Source organism: Loxodonta africana, chromosome 7, assembly GCF_030014295.1.
Source record: "Loxodonta africana isolate mLoxAfr1 chromosome 7, mLoxAfr1.hap2, whole genome shotgun sequence".
Taxonomy (NCBI): domain Eukaryota; kingdom Metazoa; phylum Chordata; class Mammalia; order Proboscidea; family Elephantidae; genus Loxodonta; species Loxodonta africana.
In genome coordinates, this window is record NC_087348.1 from 92,768,342 (window position 1) to 92,794,221 (window position 25,880).

A 25,880-nucleotide genomic window follows, 5' to 3' on the forward strand; every position below is an offset into this window, starting at 1 on the left:
ATCCTGCCTCTACCACTGATTCACTGTGTGACCTAAGCCAGGTCACCTCCTGCACCAGGCTTCGGTTTCCTCATTTATAAAATGTGGATCGTAAAGCCTCCCTTAAAGGGTTGCTGTAACTATTAAATGGAAAGCGCTAGGTAAAAACCCCAACCCGACATAGTATAAATTCAATAAATATTTCTTTGTATTGTTTTTACTCAAAAGGAATGGAGCATACCATGTGTGCTAGTTGCTTTTATATATATAATTTCCTTTGACTCTCACACAACCCTGAGCAGTTCCTTTAGACCCTTTTTTTGTTTTAAGTTTGTCATGAGGAAACAAGCGCAGAAAGGGAGGCTGCTTTTCAGAGGTTTGCTGTGAAGGCCAAAGGATAGGTGTTTGTGAAAGCATTCTACAAACTGAAGGGCCATACCCATGCTGATTATGATTTGGCTGTTATAGACGTACAGCCTCTGTTTGCACACCTCCAGTGACAGGAAACTCACTCCTTTACATGGCCCCTTATTCAGCGGGAGCGCAGCAGCTCTGCCCTCTGCCTCTTGCCTCTCCTCCCTCCACCTGATCCCAGCTGCTCTGCCCTGGGGATTGGATCCTATCCTGTGTCAGCCTGGCTTTCAGGGCTCATGCCTGGGTCATCCTGGGCAGTGAGTCCCCTGCTTGCACATTGCATGGAGATGAACTCCCCAGTGGGCGGGACTCTGAGGACGTTAGCTACTTTGCCCATGGGCTGGGCCATGATCCCATCTGGCTCCTGGCTCTGCCTGCCCAGCCACTTTGTCATACATGCCAGGGGGGTGGGGGTGTGTCCTGAGGAGCAGCCCAGGACCAGCTAGGGAGGCAAGATAGGTGACCAGGGCACTGTACCGAGTCTGACTGTTCTCAGCCAGCCAAGAAGGCAGCCACACTGAACTGAAACCCAAGTGGGCAGGTCTCATCAACGTAAGGAGGGACTTCTCCCTGCAGAGATGTACTACAGCAGGAGGAGTCAAGGAGCTGCCTAGGGGGAGGGCTTGAGCCCTTCAGGGGCTGTGTGGGCACTTCCTCATTCATTCTACTGTTGTCTACTGCGCGGGGTGCTGTGCACACACGGAGACATGAGACCCAGTTTCCCATTCTAAGGGCTGGTGAACACCCACTTGGAACACGGAAAGCAGGGATTCCCCGGACAGGGCTCTCTCCAGCATTCTCCCATCCCAGCTGAGAGGACTGAGAGAGGCACCCCAAGCCAAGGGTCTGAACTCAGACTCGGGAACACAGCCCCTAGGAGTTGACTTAAACAACAATTTGTTTCTTTTTGACACTTACACGCCCACTCACACAAAAATCCTTTTAGGCTTGTGAATACCACGCAGCCAGGGCTGTCCAGCCCCCCAGAGCCCCGCCCCGGATGCCCAAGATTCTTACCTGGCCACGCCCTCTCCCAGGTGCTCCGCTGCAGCTGCTGCTTGTGCACTGAGGTCACTCCTGTCAGTGCCTGCAACCTGCACCCCTGGAGCCCTGGCTCCAATGTCCCTGCCGCTCTGCCCACACTCCTGATCTGGCTCAGCTGTGGGAGGACAAAGGGGCTGGACACCAGGGGAGAGAGGAGGGGAGAAGTGGGGGGGAGGGGAGGAGGGGGACGCTGGGCTTTTGTTCCCCTCAAGGACCAACCCCGGAGAGAGGGAGGGAGGGAGTGGGACTAAGAATGGGATTGATTGCATGACTGGGATTGGGGGTGACCTGGTCCTGGCTGTGCCCCTGAATGATGCACAGGTGTGTGAGTGTGTGTATGGGCGGTGCTTGCCCCCTGTAGACTTCATAATCGTGTGATTGTGAGCATGCAGGTGTTCCACTGTGGGAGTGCAAGGAACATAGTGACTGTGTAGCATTGGGGTATATGTGGATGTGTGACTGTGTGGCTCAGATGTGACTAAGAATGTGACTGCCACAGCTTACCGATCTGTTTCCATCTTTCAGCTTCTGTGTGACTCTGTTCCACTTCTGTTTCTGCGTAACAGCAGACATGTAATTGTGGGACTCTGTGTGTCTGGCTGTGTATCCCTGTCTTGTGTCTCTATGTGATTGCTCATTTCTGGGTGTGACAGGCATCTGTGTCTGTGTGGACTGTGTGTATCACAAGTGTCTGTCTTGTGGACTATGTGAGTACAAGGACCGGTGTCTGTGTGATACTGTGTGGTCTGAGTTGAGGGGGTTTTCACTGCCCCCCTCAACGAGGCATGGCCCTTGGAGTGAGCACAGTGGGGCAGGGTGTGGTGGTCCTGGGTGGCCAGGGCAGGGTGGAGGGCAGAACGCCACAGCTCTGGACCAGTCTGGCTTCCACAGGCTGGCACTGGGTCATTTGCTGCCTCTGAGGGGTGCCGCAGGGCCTGACTTCTATGGGGTAGGTGAAGGGACTTGCCCTCGTGGAAGATGGTAGCCAGTTGGGGAGGCAGTTGCCTTGACAAGAGCTCAAATGGGGCACCTGGGGCTTGGTCCTGGTCCTGCCCTAAGTTGCTGTGTGACCCTGAGCAGATCACTGCCCACCCCCTGGCCCCAGGCCCCTCATCTCAGGAGGGATAATCGTGATTCCTGCTGTGCCTGTTTTATTGGGTTGCTGTGACACTCAAAAGAGGGTTTGTGAGTGAAAGTGATGTGAGACATGGAGTCACCCTCACTGGGGCCGGGTGCTGTACGGCCCCACCCGGGGCCAGGCTCAGGCAGGCCGTTTGTGGAAGGGCCATGATTAGGGGATGGGTCACTGTGATGCTGGCTGAGTTAGGTACCGAGGCCTGGCTGGAGATTGTATTCCAGGGACCCTGCTCTAGGGAATGGTGTCATCCCCTCCCCCACCACCAAAGGATTTGATGTTTTACTGTCTGTTAAAGGATTTGAGCACCTTTCTATCTGTACCTGGGAAAGAGGAGCTGAGGGTCTAGGCAGGGACCCTGGAGGAGGAGACCCTACCTTCTGAGGTCTGAGGGGAGGAAGGAAGGAGAGGTGCAGTGAGTTTGCAGGTGGCAGCAGAGGTGGAGGGGACCATCTACTATTTCTCTGTGAAGTGGGCAGTGAGGCCACCCTCCACAGGCAAAGGGAGGAGGCGGGGAGGGCACCAGGAAGGTGGAGTTTGTAGTAACCCCTCAGATTAAGGGAGAGGAACCAGGGTTGACCCCAGGCGGAGGGCTCAGCTGAGGATGGAGACAGGCCTAGGTTTCTGTCCAGCAGGGGGTGTAGGGGAGGCCTCCATTAGATGTTCATTGTTTGGGGTGAGGCAGTTGTGGACTGGGGAGTGGATGGTGCAGTGCAGGGCCCTGGTGACAGAAGGATGATGCCTATTCTACCCACAACTCCCAGCCCCTCCACCCCCATTCCATTCTGACCTCCTGAAGACTCCAGGATGACTCAAATTGCCCAAGTGTGGCCAGGAACCTGAAACACCCTGGCCAGTGTGCTGGTGGGGGAGGGGGGGTGCTGACCAAACAGGGAGGAGCCGACGTAAAAGGTCAAATTCACTTTCCTGGGTGGGCCTGCCAGAAGCTACAGAAGACACTATTGGGGTATTATGGGTAGGGCAATGCCCTCCAACCCTGACCCACCAGTTCTGGATTCCACTGACACTCCCTTGTGTCTAGGGAGAGATGGGAAGGGAAGCGTTTGCCAGAATTTCACCTGGGGAGGCGGGGGATAGGAGAATGCTCCCTCATCATTCCCTGAGGGGCAGCCCCAGAGGTTAATGTACATGGCTGAGCCTTGGTGCCAAAATTTAGGAGAAACCTCTTTTCCTTTCCTCTAAGAAGGTGCTAGAATCTCTCAGATCCCAAGAATACTATCCAGAAGACCCCTATTTGGAGGAGACACCCATTGCTTGGCTGCCAGGAAGGACCAGGTTTACTTAACACAGGCTGGAGCTGGAGTTCAGCCTCCTACATTTCCCTTAGGACCAGCCCAAGACCAGACAGACTCTTAGGACAAAGACTGGAGCTCCAGGCCTGCCTGCCTACCACTGACCCCTTCCCATGAAGGGATTTGAGCACCTTTCTGTCTGTACAGAAAGGGCTCAAAGACAGGAAGGGACATCTGTGGTCCCAAGGGCTGTTATTTTGGCTTTCAGACCAGGTGTCCCCACTGTGCTGGGTATGGGGGTGGGCCTTCTCACTATCTCCTGGGGGAAGAGGCATCTCCTGTCAGAGGGCTTGTCCTACCACAGGTGGGGGAGGGGGGGATGGTGGTGGGCAGTGGGGAGAGGCTCCGAATTCTTCCATGTGGCCATGAGGGGACCTGCTAGTCCCACTCGCAGCCCTACCCCAGACCCAGGACCCCTCCCCATCTACCTGTACAATTTCTGACTGGCCACAGATGGCATGCATACACTTTGGAGCCAGAGCCTGGTGAGATTCTGGCTCTGCCAGTCTAAGCTCTGTGGCCTTGGACAGTTACTTTACCTCTCCAAGCACAATATAGGGGTACTGGTTCCCAACCCCAGGGTGATTAAGGAGTCCCAGCACCATGGTGGATGCAGGATAGGGGTTCTGCCAGCATCTCCCTGCCATTCTCCCATCGATTTCTGAGAATGGTTCCTTCTCACATTTTGGGGCCAGACTGAACCCCAAACCCAGCATGCTCTGTCCCACCCTCCTGCTGACACCTCAGAAAGAGAGGACACATGTCAAGATGGCAGCTTTAATCTTCCTGGCCACAGCCCTTCAGGCCCTGCCATTGCAGGCCTCCTCACCACCACCTTTGACCATGCCCAGAGCACTTTTCCCAGGTGGCCCTGCCCTGTGGTCATGGACACGGGAACCTTCTGATATTATGTCAGTCTGTGGGACCCCTGGGCTTCAGGGCTGCTGTGTTTGCAGGGGCCTGATGGACACTGGGCATGGGATCCAGCAGCCAGGAGTCTGCTCTTCTGGCTGTCTCCAGCTGCTCCTGGGGGGCATGGCTCAGGCTTTCTCCTGGGGCAGGGCCAGTGGTGTGGGAGGCTGGTCATGGAGGGGGCATGTCTCCACCACTGCAGCAGGCTTTCCTCCTGGGCCGGACCTCCTTGTGCTTTGAGAATGACGTAAAGAACAGAAGGGCTGGAGGCAAAGGCTCAGCCCTGGCCCTCTAGGCAGGATAAGAACGGAGAAGTCGGGACGGACCCTCACGGTGCAGACAGGAGCACGGACACATGCAGGCGCACCTGGGCTTCTACATCATCTCTTGCCACAGAGGGCATGGCATGGGCCAGTGACCCATCAAGGCTTCTAGGTCAGGATGCCAAGGAAGACCTCAGGAGAAGGACCAGGCCCCAGGACCCACACTTCCAGCAGCCCCAGGCCTGCAGGGGCATCTGAGAAGCTGGAGTCCTGGCCCAGCTGGGCCTCAGGGATGAAGGTAGCCTCCTCCAAGAGAGTCCATGGCTGACCAGGGGTTGGAGCCGATGAGGAGGCTGTGGGGCCACCTCTCAGGGCACTCTAAGTCCAGATACATTTCTGCTGGCCCTCCTGGGCTCCCCTGGTTTCTCCTTTATGTACAGGCTAGGACTTAGGACAGGCAGGTCTTCAGCTAATGCCCACTCCTGTCTGTAAGGGTCTTGGCGTGGCTGCGGCCCCCTCGGGGAGCCACAGGAGTGCTGGCGCTGTTGGCATAAGTGTCATAACTGTTGTCTGAACACACGGAGAGCTCATCAGAGACCTCCACGCCATCGCTGATCTCTGTAGGGCCAGAGGGAGGCAGAATGTGAGTAGGGGGAGGAGAGAGGATGGGGTGGGAAGGCGGACTGCAACAAATCCTAGTCAGGCACTTGGAGGCTAGTGGAGCCACTGGGTTCCAGCCTGGTACTGAGCCTGGTACACAAGGCCCTCCTTGATCTCTGCTCAACCCTCCGGCCTCTCCTCAGTCCAATCTTTCCTGGAGCTCCACCTACAGCCACAGGAAACCATCTGCACCCTCCTGAACTTCACACCCATGTGTTCACTCTCCTCAGGGCCTTTGCACCTACCAGCCTCTCTGCTGGGAGTGACATCCCCATGAATACCTCGTTTTCTTCAAACCGAAATTCTAAATCTTAAATTCTTCTCATCTCTGTTATTTCAGCCTTCTGAAAGCCTCCTCTGAGACCCTCAAGCTGGGATGGGGCCTTCTCATGGCCACCCCATCCCTTGCCTCCTTTGCCCAGCCCTGACCACATTCTGTACAGTCACTGTCTGTGGGTCCCACTGACAGGAGCACGTCTAGGGCAAGGGTGGAGTCTGGGCATCTGGTCTCCAATGTCCATATAGCACTGGGCCCACAGCAGACACCTGGCAGAGATGTGCTGAGTAAGGCCGAGCCCACCCTTGGTGGGGGTGAGGGTCTCTGGAGAAGACCTCCCAACCTAGGGTGACAACGGGGTGAGGACTGTGGCTGAACCCTTGGGCCTGGCACTTCCAGAACAGGTAGGGGGTCTGGAGATGGGCAGAACCTTCCAGGCACAGGGGCTAGCCTCCTACCTTCCATTCATCCTACCTGCCTGTCCTGACTTCTCTGTGTGAGGCACAGTGTAGGCACAGGGGACCCAGATGTGACCCAAGAGTTCCCCACTGTGACCAGAGCGACATTAGAGAGAGGCTCAGAGGGCTGTGGGACAGCCAGGGAGGCGCTGCAATCCAGCCTGGGGTCAGGGAAGCTGCCCAAAAGAAAATCTGAGGTAGGGAAGAAGACTATAAGCACCTCAGTGGGTAAGAATCTGTCTCTGAAGCACCTAGAATAGTACCTGGCATATATCCGTTGAATGAATTAATAAAGGATGAATGAATGAGTGGATGTTCACATAATCCTTGGAATCAGCCCTGTTCAAAATCAGTATCACCCCAACTGGACCCTTGTTCATTCACCCAGTGCTCACCAAGCACCCACTTTGGGCCAGGCAGGGTGTTGGCCCTCACAAATGCCCTGTGAGGTGAGCATGAGCCATTGAACAGATGAGGAGTCTGATGCTGAGGGAGGTTGGATAGTGTGCTCAGGTTCACACAGCTAGTCGGGGACAGAGCTGGGATGTGATCCAGGTGCATCTGGCTCTTAAATCTCTCTGGGATCTCTCCTCCTCTCTGTCTCCACGGTCACACCTTTCACCTGAATTAGTTATTTTTTTCCCTTTACTTTCCCCCTCTAGTCTACCCCCTACCCTGCTGTAAAAGTGCTCAAAGGAAAATCTGCCCACGACCCTCTTCTGCTTTCAGAATAAAGTCCAGGCTTCTGACCAGTACACCTGAGGCCCACCTCTCCTGGTGTTCATCTCAGACTGAGCCAACCAGAGGCCTCCCCTTAGGCCATGTGGGATGATAGTACTTAGCTCTTGAGTCGAGCAAAGCAGTTCTCCCTTGCCACCTCTGAACACATGCTGTTCTCGCCTGGAACGCCTTCCCTTCCCTCTGCTGGCCCAGCCCTCACCTTAAACCCACATCCCAGGTACTTGCTGTTCGTCCTCCACATTTCAACTAGGTTGCCACCTTGTGAGGAGCTCTGGTGGCACAACGGTAAGTCCTCAGTTGCTAACCCAAATGATGGTGGTTCAAACCCACTTACCAGCTCCACGGGAGAAAGACCTTAAAGATTACAGCCTAAAAAACTCTGTGGGGCGCTTCTGCTCTGTCACGTGGAGCCACTATGTGTTGAAAATAGACTTAATGGCACTTAACAACAACAACTTCCTCGCAAAGTGAGCCCCTAAACCTCCCTCTTTGCCCCAGGGGACTCCACTCCCAGGAGCCCCACCCCCTCCTCCTCTATACCCCACCCTGGCCCGGTACCCCCACTGAGCTTTGGCCACACCCAATTTTCCACATATTTGCTTATGTACCTGGCTCCTCCATCAGACTGAGAATGCCAACAATGAGCGGGAGTGAAATCATTGTCTGTGGGACCCACATATGACGCAGGCTAACAGGGGATGGGCCTGCAGCACAGATCCCTCCCACCACCATGCTCCCGCACATCACCCTTGCCCGCCATGGCGGTGACACTGACCACAGGAGTTGATGAGTGTATGTGGAGGTGTGGGTTTCTCTATGTGGGTGTGTGCTTGGGTGGGTATGTGCATGTGCTGTGTGCGGGACTGTGTGTGCATGTGTGTGTGTAAAGAACTACGCCCAGTGCCTGGTTCCACCTGTGTGCAGGGCTGCACACCTGAGAAGATGAGCTTCTCCTTCATGATGCTGACGTCCCGGCTGGTCCGGCGCACTGCAGCACTCAGCATGATCTGCTCAGGGTTGTAACTCCGTATGCCACCCAGGCGCCACCTGCGGAGATGGCCCCTTGGGCATCAGGTCCCTCCCCACCCCTCCCCTGGAACAGAGATCTTGCCAACTTCCCCAGCCTCTCTGGATTTGGCCTGAGAGACCAGCAGGGCTCTTGTCCCACTGTACCGATGGGGAAACTGAGGCCCAGAGAGGCATACAGCTGGGGCTTGAATCAGAGTCTACTGATTCCCAGCCAGGGCCCTCCTGCTTCCCTCTTACCTCCAGAACCCTAAGTTAGCACCCCTTCCCAGGAAGTGTTCTGGGATTGGTTAGTTCTGTTTTCAGTGTCCCCAGTTATACACCTGGCTCTCTTCGGATGGGAGAAATTTGGGTTGGTGTGGGGAGCTCAGCAGACATGACTTGGATGACCTGCCCTGGGGTGCACACCAACCTCAGGGAGTCCCAGCTGAACTTGCCCAACCATAGTGATCAGGGTGAACGAAGCCAGAGAGGAAACCCCAAAGAGGATGTGAAGGAAAGCAGGGAGGTAAAAGGAGATGGCAAGGTGGGGCTTTGCTCAGAACTAGTCTTCACAGATTCAGGAGGCAAGGGTGTCAGAATGCCTCAGTGTGGGGCCATCTGCTGCTCTGTTCCAACAACCGGGGAAGAGTGGGGCATATATTCCTAAGGGGAGGGACAGGTTGGAGTATTAGTCCCTCTGATGACTGATGCGGGGGCAAGGTGGGGGTGCACAGGGCATGCAGGGAGCAGGTACAGAGTGGGGAGGACCCAGGTTTCACGCCCAGTCTAGGGGGCTGTTTTTGTTGTAGTCGTTCCCCAAATCCCTGACTCCTGGCCTTAGATTTTTCCTGGGATCTAGACAGGAGGACTCACTGGACCCCCACCCCAACCCCCACCAAGAGAAGAGGGTGGTCAGCTCAGACACAAGAATCCAAGCCCCCAGGGAGCTGAATCCTGCTTGGGTGGGTAGAGGGGGCCAAGATTCCACCAGGAATCAGTTGTGAGTTTCTAGATGGGGTGAGCACAGCAGAAATGGGTAGACAGATGGACAGACAGACAGATGGCTAAACAGCAGACAGACAAGGGGAAAGCAAGAGGCAGAGGGGAAGGCAGCCTGAGCTCTGGCCGTGCTGGTGCCCTGCAAGTCCTTGAGGGCAGCGGTTGGGCCTTTTGTATTTACTGCCGTGTCCTCAGCACCAACCGCAATGCCCACACATCACAGATGCCAGGTAAGTATGTGTTGAGTGAATGAATGGAAGAATGAGGCCTACAGGGAAGCAGTCTTCTCCCTGCCTCATCCCCCAGGGCACCCTCCTCCATCAGGCATCTCCTGACCCCCTGAAGAGAGTGGCATCACCCCGGCTGTATCTTGAGCATGGCCCAGCGTGTCTGTCACAGCACCTGGAATCTTGCCAGGTGTGCCTCCTCCACCAGGCTGTGGGCTCCATGGGAGCAGGTCAGGCTCCCTAAGACCAAAGGATCCCTAAAACCTAGGACTCTTCTTGGAAGTGAACATTAATCCCCAGAAGGAAAGTGTCAGGCCAGGGCCTCTGCAGCCAGGCACATCCAGGACAGGTAGCTCAGCCACTGAGGTCATCCCCACGGGTCCCTGGGAGCACGTGGGTGCTAACCTACAGGGAGACGCAGAATTACATCGGCAGGGGAAGGGCAGTAGAAGGGGAGCAGGGGATGGGAGTCAGAAAATGAAAAAGAGATCGATCAAAAGAGATGGGAGAGACAGAGAAAGATAAACAGAGAGTGGGTGATGGGAATGACAACCCCAGAGAGGGAGAAGCCAATGGAGGGAAAGGGCTTGGCAGGGTCTGTGCTGGGAAGATAGTGAAGGCCCCTGAGGGTGTCAGGTTCTAGGGAAGGGGGTGCCCAGGCAGAGCCCCTACGCCAGAGGGAGACACGCAGGTACCTAGGGGCCAGGTCAGCACCCTGTTAAGGAAGGGCTCGTTCCTGCAGCAGAAGCAGTGGTCGGGATGGAGAGCAGAGGGCCACACACGGCAAGATGGGAGGAGCAGACGGAGGACCGTGGGGTGGGAGAGAGGGCTTCAAGCAAGGGGAGGTGTCTGGGAGGAAGGCCCCCTGGGGACCCAGGGACAGGGCTTGGTGCCCCGCAGGTTTCCAGACAGAACCAGAGAAGGGATGGCAAGAAGGGAGAAAGAGGAGGAGGAGGACCACACCAGAATTACCTGATCAAGTGATAGCTGTGAATGCCAGAGTGCAGCAGAGAGAGGGGTGGGTGGGGAGAGAGAGGAGGGACATGCGCCGGATCAGAGTGGTATGGGACAGAGAGAGAACGTCAGTCAAGAATAAAACACTGGCCCCTTGGCCCCTTGGTTCATGGCTGATGGGGGCCCACCTGGTCCTACACCCACCCCTGGGCCATCCGTAACCCCCCACCACAACCACCTTCCCAGGTGTGGTCCTGAGCACTTCGAGCTTTGTAGCATGGCTGGGTGAGTGCTGGGGAGGCCAGGCCCTGGCTAACAGTGAGGAGGCAGGCCCAGAGGAGCCAAACTCCCTGAAGGCCACACAGCAAACCAGCAGAGCCTGACTCTGGGCTCCCAGCTGGTGCTCATTCCAGAAGCCACAGGCCTCTGGCTGGGGAGGATAGGCTGGAGCCATTGGGAGTCCTTCCTTCTCCCCTGTTTGGTCAGTCCTTTGGCCCAGGGTTCAGGGTTCAGGACTGGGTTTACCTGGCTGGGGTGGGGAGCTGGGCCTGCTGCAGGGTAGGGGTAGGGAAGGCCATGGAAGTCGGTCAGAGCCTACTCACTTCTGAAACACGAAGATGCCGACGATGAGGGTGAAGGAGATCAGGTCAGCGGTGACCCACATGAGACAGTACTCGTCCGGGGGCTGTGGATAGATGGCCTGTGGCTAGGCACTGGTCATGGCTGGTGCCAACCAAGGCTCCAAACTACAGGTCCATGGGCAGGAGGACCCCATGGGCCCATCAGGACCTTGAGGGAGCTGGGGGCTTGCAACTGTATTTCGCAGGAGTAGGCTCTGGGCATTGAGTCTGGGGTAAGGTATGGGTTTATGTTTCTGGGTGTTTGCAGAGAGTGGTCCTAGCTATGGGTCTAGGGTAGAAGGTGTGTGTGCATGCTCAGGATAAAAGAGATCTGTATGGCACTCAGGGAGCCCCTGGGTGGTGTGAAAAATTAACATGCATGGCTACTAACCAAAAGGCTGGAAGTCGAATCCATCTAGAGGTGCCTTGGAAGAAAGGCCTGGTGATTTACTTCTGAAAGATCAGTCACTGAAAACCCTACGGAGTACAGCTCTACTCTGATAGATATGCGGTCACCATGAGTTGGAATCGACAGCAGCTGGGCTTTTTTAGTGCTGGAGTAGAGGTGGTGTGCATTAAGCCTGGAGGGTTTGTGTGCTCAAGGGGGCTCCAAAAGAGAGTGAAAGACAAATACCTGGAGGCGAGGATGTGACATGACTAGCAGGTGAGCAGATGTGTGTGAACATGTGGGCAGGTGGACAGCATCTATATGGGTGGAAAGGTAGATGTGTCACCAAGCACGGGCTATAGGGTGTGGAGCATGGGGCCTCTCCCTCTAGAGGACTCTGAAGAGGGGCTATAGGGCAAAGCCATCAGTAGTAGCCAGTCCTCAAACCCCCTCAGTCTCAGGTAAACTGTGGAGGAGAGGAAGGGGGCCAAGTCCCTGTGGCCGGAAATTTCGAATGAGCTCAGGGCTCCTGCTGCCATGGTCTGTAAGTTATTTCATCTCAATCTGAGCTGAGTCTGGTCGGGGGGGGGGGGGGCGGGGGGTGTTAAGGACAGGGCAGGTGAAGAGCTGAGGTGAGGGGATCTTTAGGGTTATGAACGGGTCCTGATAAATTCCAGCATCTGAAGCCCAGGTCCCTGTTTCTGCCTCTCCTTGAAGCCCCTCTTTCTGGTTTTGTCCCTCCCTCCTCTCTCCTCCTCATCTTTCTCTTCCTCATTCTCCTCTTCCCCACACAACCAGACATACCCTAGTAATCTTCCTCTCCCTCATTCTCCTCTTCCCCACACAACCAGCCACACCCTAGTCATCTTCCTCTCCCTCACTCTCCTCTTCCCCACGCAACCAGCCATACCCTAGTCGTCTTCCTCTCCCTCACTCTCCTCTTCCCCACGCAACCAGCCATACCCTAGTCATCTTTCTCTCCCGCACTCTCCTCTTCCCCACACAGCCAGCCATACCCTAGATCTGATTCACTGGCACTGGAATTGTCTCAGCCACAACAAACCCCTCCACCTGCCCTTTCACATCCTTCACCTTGGCCTCCCAGGGATGCCACAAGGGGAGGACAGTGGGAGCCACCACCCCACTGCCTTGGAGGGAGGCTAGCAGCTCCCCAAGCCCACCAGTGGCAGAGCTGGGACTGCAATTCAGGCCTGTCCTCAGGTGCTTGGTCAACAATCAGAAAATAGCTTTATTCATTATATTCTCTGGTCAGCTTTTAAAGTCTTGGAAGAAGTATGACGGAGTGCTCCTTGGAAGCAAGCATGTTGAGACTTCATCTCAGGTACTTTGGACATGTTAGCAGGAGGGATCTCTCCCTGGAGAAGGACATTATGCTTGGTAAGGTAGAGGGTCAGTGAAAAAGAGGAAGACCCTCGACAGGCGGATGGACACAGTGGCTGCAAAAATGGGTTCAAGCATAGCAATGATTGTGAGGATGGCACAGGACTGGGCAGTGTTTCATTCTGTTGTACACAGGGTCACTATGAGTCGGAACCAACTCAACAGCACCTAACAACAACAACAATTCTTGTTTTAAGGAGCCCTGGTGGCAGAATGGTTAAGGCACTCACCAGAGGCTCTGTGGGAAAAAGGTGTGGAAGCCTGCTTTTGTTAAAATTTAGTCTTGGAAGCCCTACGGGGCAGTTCTACCCTGTTCTATAGTGTTGCTATGAGTTGGAGCTGACTGGATGGCAATGGGATTTTTCTGGATTCTTGTTTTGGAGTCCGTGAGTAGTACAAACAGTTAACACGCTCGGCTGGTAATGGAAAGGCTGAGATTCGAGTCCACCCAGAGGGTCCTTGAAAGAAAGGCCCGGTGACCTACTTCAGAAGAATCAGCCACTGAGAGTCCTATGGAGCGCAGTTCTACTCCGATGCACACGATGCACACGGGGTCACCGTTAGTTGGAACTGACTTAACGGCAACTGGTTATTCTTGTTCTATCGTTAACCTTTTTCCAATTCCCTCCCTTCCTTTAAAGCAAGACAAAAAACCCAAGTGGTTCTTTATTTCTCTAGGTCCTTCACTGATGGTGTTCTCCCTGTGAGTCAGGCCCAGATTCCCTCACCCCCAGTACCTTAGTGCAAGACCTAAAAGCCAGGAAAATCCTCCCCAGGCCTCAAGCAGCCTGTGCCCCCTGGAGACCCCACCAGAGAGGGCCCAGGTGTAGAGCCAGCCAAGTGGTCAGAGCAGGCCACCAGCAGCTCTCTGCCGCCCCACCCCCAAGTGTCCCCTCTGTCCTTAATAAGCTCCACTCACCATGATCCATAGAGGGGAAGGCACCTGGGACAGGCTGTGGGCGTTGTCAGAGGTGACAGACGGGACCCCTGCACACCACAGCAGGGAGAAGAGCCACGGAGCGTTGACTGTGTAGAGATTCACACTCAGGTTCCAGGATGCGTAGTCCCTGGGGGTAGGGTGGGCAGAAGCTGGTTGGCCCCATGGACTCTGGCTGCCTCCGGGGCCATAGGGCAAGGCTGTCAAACATATCCCCTTCACAGTCTTGAGGAAGGAATCTCCATCCCCAGAAGGCTGAGCTCAGATACAGCCCCAGGTCTACTTGGGTATAGCTGGTGCTCTTGACCTCTCACCTTTGAACCAGAGTGCCTGAGTACCCTGGGTGGCCAGCCCCATGCCCGGCTGTACACTGGGATGATGAGAATAGGGGAGACTTAATCCCACCCTCTTCTGGAAGAGTCTGGGGGTTGAGGGGCCGGCACCTGAGCTCCTGGCGGGACACCTGAGTGTATCGCAGGTTCAGCCGCTGGATATGGCCCCGCCGCAGGCTGGCCACTGCCTCCTTGGAGCCTGATGTCTGCTGGAAGCCGGGAGCCACCTTCCGCACCAGGGGCCTCTGTCTGTTAGATAGCCATAAAACCTGCAGGCAGGAGCGGGGGCAGCCTCAGATTTCTCTTCTGTGAAATGGGGCGAGGGTACCTACACCTCACAGAAGGAACACTAGCACTGGTGGCGCAATGGTTAAGTGCTTGGCTGCTAACCAAAAGGTCCGTGGTTCAAACCCACCAATGGCTCTGTAGGAGAATAGACCTGTTGATCTGTTCCCATAAAGACCGCAGCCTAGGAAACCCCATGGGGCAGTTCTACTCTGTCCTATAGGGTCTCTGAGTTGGAACTGACTTGATGGCACACAATGCCACCACCTCATGGAGCAACTGTAAGGGCTAAATAGAGGGGAGCTGGCACACAAGAAAGCTGCAACGTAATCATCATTGTTAGGGGACTCTTCATCCCAGCCAGGGCTGAATCATTCTGGCAACAATTCAGGAAGCTTCTAGATCCTTGTCCAGACAAGATTTTATAACCTAAATATCAGTTACTCTCCGTGTGGCCACCAGCCTCTAGTGTGCTGTCAGAAATGAGTGTTGGATTCTCTGATCCAAAAATATTACACCACCATGCTGTGGGCAATGTGCCCTTTGTATATTTTAAGAGACTTTCTTGTTCCCCTCTGGACCCCATGATGACCCTGTCAGGGAGGTGAGGGACATCCTATCCCATTTACAAATGTGAAGACTGAGGTCTGCAGAGGAGACACAGTGAGTTTATGCCAGAGCAGGCTTGAACCAGGCCAAGCCTCACCTGGTGTTGGGGAAAGCCAGAGCGCAGCACGGCCTCCAGCGTGATGTTGAGGAAACTGGCACGGTAGGGGTGCTCCCGGGGTGGGTCACGCAGGTTGAGCAGCAGTGAGGTGTTGCCCTTGGCCAGCTCCAGGAGCTCTGCGAGGCTGCAGAGGGACTGGTTCTGGGCCTCCCTATGGTCAGCAGGTGACAGGGAGCCAGCTGTCCAGAAGGGGTCGGTCTGATGGAGACACAGGTAAACACGGCTGTGTCATCAGCTCTTCCAGCCCCCATGTGCCCTCCCAGAAACCCAGTGTGGAGAGCCCTGGGCTGCCAGTGTGTGCTGGTGTGCGTGTCAGGTAAACTGATGGCGATGGCCCTGGATGGGGGCTCTCAGAGGCCCCAGCCCTAGCCTCCCTCCCCCACCCTGTGCCTATAGAAGGGATTCCTCCTTCCCAGCACAGTTCTCCTTCAGCAGCCTTTAGACCAGTGTACCAACCTCCCTCTAGCTTTACAAAATTAATGATTTAGCTTTTAACTGTTACCATCATCATCATCATCAGCTTTTTCTGGTGGGGGAGGTGGATGGGCCCAGAACAAGCAGTGAAAACCATGAGATGGGGGCTAGAGTGACAGAGGCCTGAGGAGGCCGCTAACCAGCTTGGTTATGTGGTGGGCCAACTCTTGGAGTGGGGTCCCATCCTGTGCTCCCATGCCCAGGACTGGGACTAGGGGCAGCCAGACCTTCAGGAACCACTGGCCAGCATTGAGCCTCTGCAGGATGGTCCAGTTGAGCATGGAGGCAGGCCTGCGGGCAAGCCCAGGGAACTCCTCTTCCACGTTGGTGGTGCGCCGCAGGGTGGCGTCATGCAGCAGGAAGGGCACACCGTCCAGGCTGCAGGGAGGGGGCCTTGGAGTCACCGCCCATCCTGGTCCTCAGCTGCCCTCAGATGATCACCTCCCACTCCTCTCCACCCACCTACCCTGACCAGCCACAGGGCCAGGGCAGGTCTCAGCTCCAGCCTGCACAGAGAGGACAGTGGGCTGGCTGCCTCTCTGGGAGGGTCAGACAGGGCTGGGGGCTTCGGAGAAGGGAGGGCTGGGAAAGATTGGGGCCATTCTCTCAGCAACCTTGAAAGGTAGGTGTTAGCTCATTTGATAATGGGGAAACTGAGTCTGGGAGAGGGGAAGTACCTAGTTCAAAGCCCACACCCAGTAAGTGGTAAACCTGGCTTGGAACCAAGCCTGTCTGACACCACAATGAGAACAGTACAAATGCAGACCCCTTTGACACATCCCATCCCCACACCCCACCATCTTCCTCTACCCCACCGGGGCTGCCAATAGAGCATAACGAGCCCTGGTGTGAAACAGTAAAAGGCACCTGTGCCCCTTCCTCAAGACATTTTACCATCACCTGCTAGAAAGTTGTGTTAAATATTCAGTTCTATGATGTCCTACCTGGGAACAGTGTTCTCACATATAGGGTACCCTTGTTCAGTACACAACTACACAAGGCAGCCCTGCCCTTCTCCCCTTCCCGATGGTTATGAGATTGGTGTGGATTCTTCCATGCCCTTTATACCTTTACATACTTGTATATCTACGTGTAGAAAGGTATATATCACTTTTGGATGGTCTCTTTTTAACAGACATTGTAGTGAACGTATTCCTTTGCGACTAGCCTTTTTCCATGCAGCTAATAAGCTCCACCATGCTGAGCCGTATAGATCCAATCTCCCTTCAAGTGGATCTGTGGCCAGGCTCCAGTCTCCACCCCCCACCCTGCTTGAAGCAGTGCACCTGTTGTTTTCTCTATTTTATGTCCTGAGGTTTGGCACAAGAACAGTTGTGCTGCTAAAGCTGGGTGTCTGCCCTGCCATGAAAAATCCAAGCCTCCACCCTCATCTCTGAGGCTCTGGGATTCGGAGGCTCCACCAGCAGAGACCAGGGATATGGGTGGGAAGGGGTGGGGTGCTGTCCTTCCTCTCCAGCACCTACCTGATGGTAACGTCAGCCTGGAGCCCGTACAATTTCTGCTCTATGGCCTTCTGGAATGACATCACCGTGTGCTCTGGGGCCAGCTGGAGAGGAACGGGGGTGAGGGGAAGAGCAAAGATCCGGGTGAAAAACTGAACGTACTCCTCCCAAATCAACAGGAAGTCTTCCATGTTGGGTAGGCCTGGTTCTAATTCCGGCTCCTCTAAATAGGAGCTGTGTGACCCTAGGCAGCCCACTCAGCTTCTCTCGGTTTGCTCATCTATTAGATCACGCCTGCCTCATGGGGTTTTTTGCAGGGGAGGCAGGAGGTGGTGGTTAATGTTGATATACGTCAATGCCTGGCATACAGCTGCACTTAATAATAAATAGGAGCTACGGCTGCTAACCAACAGGTCGGCAGTTTGAATCCAACAGGCGCTCCTTGGAAACCATATGGGGCACTTCTACTCTGTCCTATAGGGTCACTATGAGTTGGAATCGACTCGACAGCAACAAGTTTTTTTTTTTTTTTTTAATGGTCATTTTTGTGTACATGTGTTTTATTGACTATGCGAAGGCATGCGACTGTGTGGATCATAACAAATTATGGATAACATTGCGGAGAATGGGAATTCCAGAACACTTCATTTTTTTTTTTTTTTTTTTCATTGTGCTCATGTGGAAATTGTGCATAGACCATGAGGCAGTTCGAACAGAAGAAGAGGATACTGCATGGTTTAAAGTCAGGAAAGGTGTGCGTCAGAGTTGTATCTTTTTACCATACTTATTCAATTTGTACACTGAGCAAATAATCTGAGAAACTGGACTATATGAAGAACACAGCATCAGGATTGGAGGAAGACTCATTAACAACCTGCGATATGAAGATGACTCAGCCTTCTTGCTGAAAGTGAAGAGGACTTGAAGCAGTTACTGATGAAGATCAAAGACCACGGCCTTCAGTACGGCTTATACCTTAACATGAAGAAAACAAAAATCCTTCCAACTGGACCAACAAGCAACATCATGATAAACATAGAAAAGATTGACGTTGTCAAGGATTTCATTTTACTTGGATCCACAATCAAGGACCATGGAAGTAGCAGTCAAGAAATCAAAGACGCATAGCATTGGGCAAATCTGCTGCAAAAGACCTCTTTTAAGTGTTAAAAAGGAGAGATGTCACTTTGAGGACTAAAGTGTGCCTGACCCAAGCTACAGTATTTTCAATCGCCTCATATGCCTGTGAAAGCCGGACAATGAATAAGGAAGACCAAAGAAGAATCGATGCCTTTGAATTATGGTGTTGGTGAAGAATACTGAATATACCATGGACTGCCAGAAGAACTAACAAATCTGTCTTGGAAGAAGTACAGCCAGAATGCTCCTTGGAAGCAAGGATGGTAAGATGTTGTCTCAAATACTTTGGACATGTTATCAGGAAGGACTGGTCTCCAGAAAAGGACATCATGCTTGGTAAAGTAGAACGTCAGCAAAAAAGAAGAAGACCCTCAATGAGATGGACTGACACAGTGGCTGCAACAATGGGCTTAAACATAACAACAATTGTGAGGATGGCGCGGGACCAGACAGTGTTTCATTCAGTTGTACATAGGGTCGCTATAAGATAGAACTGTTGATGGCTCCTAACAACAACAACATTATATTATCATTATTGTATTCCAGGCACTGAGCTGGAAACTGGGCATAGGAGGGCTTTTTTACAGTCCTCTGTGGCTTTACAGGGAAACCCTGGTGGCGTAATGGTTAAGTGCTATGACTACTAACCAAAAGGTGGGCAGTTCGAATCTACCAGGTGCTCCTTGGAAACTCTATGAGGCAGTTCTACTCTGTTCTGTAGGGTTGCTAGGAGTCAGAATTGACTCAGGGGCAATGGGTTTTTTTGGTGGCTCCATGGCAGTCTTGGAGCTGGGCTGAATGTTAAATCCTCTCCTAGTTAGACCCTGAGTGAGTTCAGGTGGGGATTCTGGAAGAAGGTGAGAAGGTAGACGGGACGGTAGAGTTTCAGTGGGGTGATCAGTTTCCTCATCTATACAAACATGAACATGGACTGTTACATGGATGAAAAGTGCCTAGCACACTGCCTGATACACATTAAAGAGCTTAATAAATGGCAAACGTAACCCTGTAGCATATAAATCAGAAGATCCTGGTTCTTGTCCTGACTCTGGCATTAACTAGCTTTGTGGCTTTGGGTGTCCCCCTTTCTCCTATGGATCCCAGTTTCTTCACTTTTGCCTTGGGGATGTGGACTTACTGTTCTCTGAGGGCCCTTCCAGTTGGGAGAGTTGGGGTTCTAAGTTGCCTTCCCTAGTTCTGAAGACCCTGTCATACTCTCAGTTACCACTAGGGGTCAGCACCAAACCAAGGATCGGGCTTGTACAGGGCGAGGGGGATAGAGCAGGAAGGAGGGTGCCGTCCGGTGAAGAGATGGGATGGAAAGGGCTCCCATGGCAGATCTCATTCCCACCCAGGACACGCTCATTCTCATCTTCTCTCCCCATGTTCTCCAATATGAACCACACTCCCCTCCTCTGGGAGGCAAGGAATGGCAAGGGTTTCAGAACTGATTGAGAAGTCAGCAATTCTACTTCCTAGGCATCAGTCTTGGAAAATTGCCTCGCCTTTCTTAGCCTCAGTTTCTTTAGCTGCAAAATGAGCTGTTATTAACCTCACAGGTGAGTTAACAGATGTCAGAGACCCCAGGCCTGAGCCCAGTACCAGTAAGGTCTCTATAATGGGAGTTCTTTTCACCCCCTTTCCCCAGATCAGAGCAGCCTTAGGGATGTGGTACTGGTTCGTCCAGTCCAGTGAGCTGTGCGAGACCACCCTGAGGCAGAGCAGGGCCACCGAGGCACAAGGGAGAGGTGTGGACTCCGTGAGGTCCCACCCATCTGCCTCTCTAAGTGCCCTGTGGCCAAGCCTCCCCTGGTGACCACTCCAAGGGCGCTGATGCTCCATCCCACTGGGCTGGGGCTGCAGAAGGTGGACTGTGGGCAGACACAAGAAAGTCACGCAGTGGCTTTGAGGACTGCCTAAGGGCAGATGAAGTGCTTGGGACGGGGAGAGCCTCTCTTCCGGAGGCTTTTACACACAGTTAAGGTCTCCCCGGGTTAGGTGCTGGCCTCTTGAGACAAAGCCATGGAAACCTGGCTCTCCCTGTTCAGCCTCAGGGCTCCAGGAGGGTCCTAAGAAGTATCCAGGGATTCTGGGGTAAATTCTGAATCCTCATCTCATAGGTTCCACCTGCCTCAGGCCTGAGCCCAGGTGGGGTTCTGGAGTCAGGAGTGTGTGTGTGTATGGAGTGGTTGTTACAAACTTGGGTGGGCAGGACAACATTGTGGTTAGGAGTCCAGCTTCAGACTTGGTCAGACCAAATATTCAAGTATACACACACACAGAACAGGCACATACATGGACACTGTCTCCAAGACAGGGATTGCATTTGGGATACCACACACAGAGATGCAGACCCAGGGTCAGAACCCCCACAGCCAGTCATCTGAGGACACTGTTCTGCGTGCATACACAGAGACACACAGAGGAGACATGGCAGACGCCCATGCCAGCCCCACATCGACACCTCCATGAGGATGCGATCTGCCAGACACGCGACGTGGGCAATTCTACAGGACAAATGACTCCGTTTCTTCAGCAAAGAAACAGCATAAGGGAAAAAGGGTGGGGGAATTGTTACAGGTCAAAACATATTTGGTAGGCATGTCAACCAGATGCACTGTGTTTGGACCTGAGTTTTAACAAATCAGCCGTAAAAAGATGCTTTTAAGGTGATAAAAAAAATTGAACATGGATTTAGTATTAGATAATATTGAGAAATTATTGTCGATTTTGTTGGGTGTGATAACAGCATCGTGGTTATATTTTTTTAAAGTTCTTTATGTGTTAGAGATACACCTGGACATATGTACGTATAAAATGATAGGATGTCTGGGATTCTCTTTAAAATACTACAGCAGATTAAAAAAAAAGGTAGGGGGACAGATAAAGCAAGAATGGCAAATGCAGACAAACGTTGAGCTGGTATCGAATTCTTTATCCTATTTATCATTATATGACTCATTATACTGTTCTTTCTATTTCTGTGTATGTTTGAAATTTTTCTAGTAAAAGCTGGGGCCACCTCACTCCCCCACCCCCCACCTCAGCACAATCCCTCTTGCCCCCTGGCCTCCAAGGCAGGTAAAATGGATAATCTGGGGCAGGGAGAGACGAGGAGTAATGATCTCAGTCCCCTGAGAAGAGACCCTCTCTTCCCCCGGCCCCAAGCTCAGACCTTGCCCCCCTGGGACAGCTGCGATCCTAACTTATTTTCACAATAGCCAGACGTGTGGGTATCACTAACTCCTAGAGGCACACAGGCAGCGTATGGCAAAACTGGACCCAAAATCCAGATCCCTCTGACTCCAAAGCCATGGCTTTTCCAGTTTGCTGCCTCTGAAAGGTGCTGGGACCAACATGGGGTTTGGTGGGAGGGGACCATGGTCCAGCTCAGTGGCACAGGTCTCTGAATTTTCTGGAAAATGGGCACCATAATACCCACCACATGAGGAGTGAGGTGATTCTCCACCCTGTCAGACTCAGTATTCCTTTTCAAACAATTACTTTGTGAGGCCCTTTTCTGAAAAAAACAGCAACGTAACTCCCAATCATTGTGACAACTGAAAAAACCCTCAAGTCCCTCAAAATGCCCTCTGGTGGTGGAGGGCGGTACTGCCCTGTTTGAGAACCACTAGTTCAAGGCTTTCCTGGGTGAGGAGACCCTTGTCCAGAGAGGAGGAGGGCCTGCCCAAGATAACAATAATGTCTAACTCTTATTTATGGAGCACTTCCTGTGTGCAGGATCGTATGTGGACACTTTGCACACACTAACTTAACTGATTCCCACAACCCTTTGGGGCAGGCATCCTCATTATTCCCAGTGCACAAGAGGAGGTCACTAGGCACAAAGAAGATAGGAAATGTGTCCAGGGTCCCAGAGCTGGCGTGGCAGAGCCTGGATTCAAACCCAGGCAGCATGGCTCTGGAGACTGCCCTCTCAACCGGAAGCTCTACTGCAGAGTCACAGAACGTACCTCTTTGTCTCTCCGCTGCCTTCGTGGCCAGCTTCCACCCAGACCACCAAGGACCCTTCCCAGCTCACAACCTGGCAGTGTCTGGCCCAGGCCTACAACCCTTCCAGGGCCCTCAGGATAAAGGGTGAATTCTTTTTGCAAGACACCTTCAGGCTTGAATCCTATCCAACCAAGCTCTCCAGCCTTACTGTTCACCAATCCTTCCCATATACCCAAAAAAAAAAAAAAATTTTTTTTTTCACATACCCAAAAGAGGGCTAAAAAGTGTAGCTGTTATTGTATTATATGCATTATATCTATTTTCCAGCAAGGTCCTCCCACCAGGTCTTTGCCCATCTCCCACTAGAATGGCAGCTCAGGCCTTCCTCCACACCCCGGTCTGTTAAGACCCAAAGGTGCGCACTCACCATGGGGGCCCCGCGGTGGCCGATGAGGGCAGGCTTGGGGCCCAGGTCCTTCTTCTCCATGATGCAGGGAGAGGAGATGGAGAGCGGGGCCAGGTAGAGGGCAAACACCACAGCGAAGAAGGTGCAGAGAATGGCCATCTGGGAGGCTACACGAGTGCCACCTGGTGAGCCGCTCAGCTCCCTCCGGCCCTGGGAAGCTTGGGAGTGGGATGCTGGGCCCCACTTCCCTCCACCCATCAGGACCCAGATGTTCTGAGGAGACCCTGTACCAAGGGCCGCCCCAATTCTTGCTGGGAAGGTGAACCGGCCTCTAACTCCCACAGGTGCACACATAGACATAGAAACAACTGCCAGGCAGATGAGGCTGCAACCTCCCCTGGACTCTGTGGGCCAGTCCACCCCACGCCACCCCACACTGCGAGGAAGGGCCCTACCTCCTCCCCAGGCCACCCAGGTAGAGTTCAGGTGAGGGTAGGACAAGCTGGGCTTGGAACTTAGAGGTGTGGGGAGAGGCCAGGCCCTGCCCAGCCATACTCACAGGACCGCTCTGCACGAGCAAACTGTCCAGCCACAATCCATGAGAGAACAGTGATGGCTGCCAGGGTCCCCATGTGCAGGAATGGTGCTGTGCCCTGTGTGTGGTGGTGGTGGTGGAGGAAGAGGGACCAGTGAGTGACTCCTAGCCATGGCCAGCCCCCACCAGTCATCAGTTCCTATCTACCCACCCTATCAGTGGGCCAGGCAACCTTGTCTCCATTTTTTAACAGAGGAAATTGGGAGTTTCAGCTCATTGCTGAGCTGCAGCACCCTCCTTGCCTCTAACTTGCTGTGTGACCCTGGGCCCATCCCTGCCCCTCTCTGGGCTTTGGTCTATTGTAAGGGTTCTGGAGAAGGGGCAGCTCCCCATGCCCCCCACACTCACCTGTAGGGAGATCAGAAGCACCTCCCACTCATCCTCCCACAGCTGGGCCACAGCAGACATGGCCACCACCGTGGAGACCAGGATGACCACCAGCCCTATCTGGAAGGGAAGAGTCACCAGACAGAGAGTCAGATCAGGTGTGCCAGGACAGCCCGAGGCTCGCCCGTGTGTCTGAGAGAAGGGAGCAGACACAGAGAGGCAGAGGGAGAAACCAAGAGACAGGGGAAATGGGGAGTGCAAGAGACACAGAAGAAGCCAGAAGGAGGGGAAGAGGAGAGACAGAGGCAAGAACTGAAAGAAAGCCGGAGACAGACCAAGGAACTGAGATGAGGGGGAGGGCAAGGCAGAGGCAGGAGGATGCAGGCAGCCCCAGTCAGTCAGGGGCAGCAAGGGAAGTGAAGGAGGGTGGAAAGGAGAAATGAAGAGGAAGCTGGGGCAGGTCACAGGCACTTTGCAGCGGGGCTCAGTCCTGAGAGGACGAGGGAGCGGACCCGCTCAGCAAATGGGGGCTCCCCTGGGCCCAGCCAGTTCCATCCATGGCCTCAACTGGCCCTCACAGCACCCCCATAAGAAAGATCATCCCAGCCTGTGTGACAAATGAGGAAACTGAGGCTCCACTGGGGTCTGAGTTGAGGGGGGACTTGCCTGGCTACAGGGGCAAGAGGCTGAGGAGCTGGGTCCCCTGCAGGATGTGACATCCTGCCCACCAGCACGGGCTTGGCTCGTGGTGGCGCTTCAGGCTGGGAACAAGCCAAGCAGTGGGGCACAGGCCTGCCCTACCCTATGCCATCCCCATGGCTTGCTCTCAGACCCAGCTTCTAATGTGTTATGGCGGCTCCCCTCCTAGCAGGGACTAAGAAGCACAGCTCCAGTGGAGAACCAGGTGGCACCTTCATGGGACAGAGATCCTTGGGGACAGATGGGATCTGGAACATCTTAAACCCAAAGGAACATCTTACACAACACAAAATGCTCCCCCAAATTAGGTGATGCCTGGCTTCTAGCTACTCAGTCTCCAGGGTATCCTCTAAGCCCTGGATATCACCCCCCCCCACCCTCCCCACAGCACAAGACCTGTCTACCCCCACAAGCGCAGGGCTCACCTCTACTCCAAAGCCTTCTGCAGTCCCCACGTCTACAACAGGCCACTCAAGGCTACTACACTGGCTCCTATTGCCCCCTTCAGATTCATTCCACCCTCCTACCCCCCAGGAAGACCTGTCTTTCCCCTCACCGCTGGCACTGCCAGGCCACTCTGCCTTCCTCGAGCTGCTGCCGGCCAGCAGTGCCCTCACCCCTTCTCTCCCTGTGATGCCCTTACTCGAGGCAGCAGCACTCTGAGAATGCTCCAGCCCCTGAACACGGGCTAAATGGAATTTCTAGATGATTGAGGGCAGAGACAGGCATCTACCCATCTTCCTTTCCTGCCAGGTGGGCAAGATTGATTCTTGCTTCGGATTAAGTTTGCCTTTGGAGGCTTGTCATTCCGGCCCATCAGCCTGGAAACACATGTTCCAGTAAGAAACAATAACGAGGCTGAGCTAGGCAAAGGCCTCTATGAGCTGTGACAGGCCAGCTCTGGGGACAAGGGGAGGGAAGGAAATGGAGGTTTACAGAGGTCCATGTGTGCCCAGGCCTGTGTGAGGCACTCCACGTTATCCTTCCAGTTATTTGCACAACAGTCCCTGTGAGGTCTTATTATCTTCACTTTACACGCAGGGAAACGAGGCCCAGAGGGGCTAAGGGCTTGCTTAGTCAAACAGCTTTTTTTTCTTAATTTATTTTCTTTTTGTTGTTGTTCAACAGTTTCTACACGTACAATTCAGTGACATTGATTACATTCTTCATGTTGTGCAACCATTCTCACCCTCGTTTTCCAGATTGGTCCTCCCCCATTCACGTAAACTCACTGCCCCGTAAGTTGCCTATCTAATCTTTCTAGTTACTGTTCTTCAAAAAGTTAAACACGGACTTACCGTATGACCCAACAAGTTCACTCCTACATGTTTACCCAAGAGAAATGAAAGCAGGGACTCAAACAGATATGTGTACACCGGTGTTCACTGCAGCACTCTTCACAATAGCCAAAAGGTGGAAACAACCAAGGATCTATCAACAGATGAGTAGACCAACAAAATGTGGTCTATCCATACAATGGGATATTATTCACTCATAAAATGAATAAAGTTCTGATACATGCTACAACATGAGCCTTGAAAACATTATGCTAAGTGAAAGAGGGCGGACACAAAAGGACAAATACTACATGATCCCTCTTGTATGAAATACCGGTAATGGGCGAATGCATGGAGACAGAAGGTAGATTAGAGGTTACCAGGGGTAGGGGGAGGGGGGAAGGGGGAGGTATTGCTTAATGGGTATAGAATTTCTGTTTGGGGAGATGGAAAACCTTTGGAAATGAAGAG

General features: G+C 53.5%; 1 protein-coding gene across 27 annotated transcripts in view; it reads right to left on the bottom strand.

Annotated features, from left to right (window-relative positions):
- Nucleotides 1–4,819: 4,819 nt before the first annotated feature.
- Nucleotides 4,820–25,880, bottom strand: part of GDPD5 (glycerophosphodiester phosphodiesterase domain containing 5) — a 107,317-nt gene continuing 86,256 nt past the window's right edge. For 23 of the 27 annotated variants that reach the window (XM_064288711.1, XM_064288710.1, XM_023538929.2 and 20 more), the window contains 11 exons: nucleotides 23,455–23,553; nucleotides 23,071–23,164; nucleotides 22,533–22,678; nucleotides 17,033–17,115; nucleotides 15,776–15,926; nucleotides 15,054–15,272; nucleotides 14,174–14,331; nucleotides 13,713–13,860; nucleotides 10,987–11,069; nucleotides 8,131–8,243; nucleotides 4,820–5,678 (listed from right to left, as the gene is read on the bottom strand). In XM_064288711.1, the coding sequence (XP_064144781.1) occupies nucleotides 5,530–5,678; nucleotides 8,131–8,243; nucleotides 10,987–11,069; nucleotides 13,713–13,860; nucleotides 14,174–14,331; nucleotides 15,054–15,272; nucleotides 15,776–15,926; nucleotides 17,033–17,115; nucleotides 22,533–22,678; nucleotides 23,071–23,164; nucleotides 23,455–23,553 (1,443 nt within the window). In that variant the 3' untranslated portion in view covers nucleotides 4,820–5,529. The other 4 variants (XM_064288712.1, XM_064288715.1, XM_064288714.1 and 1 more) reach the window with 4 other exon arrangements.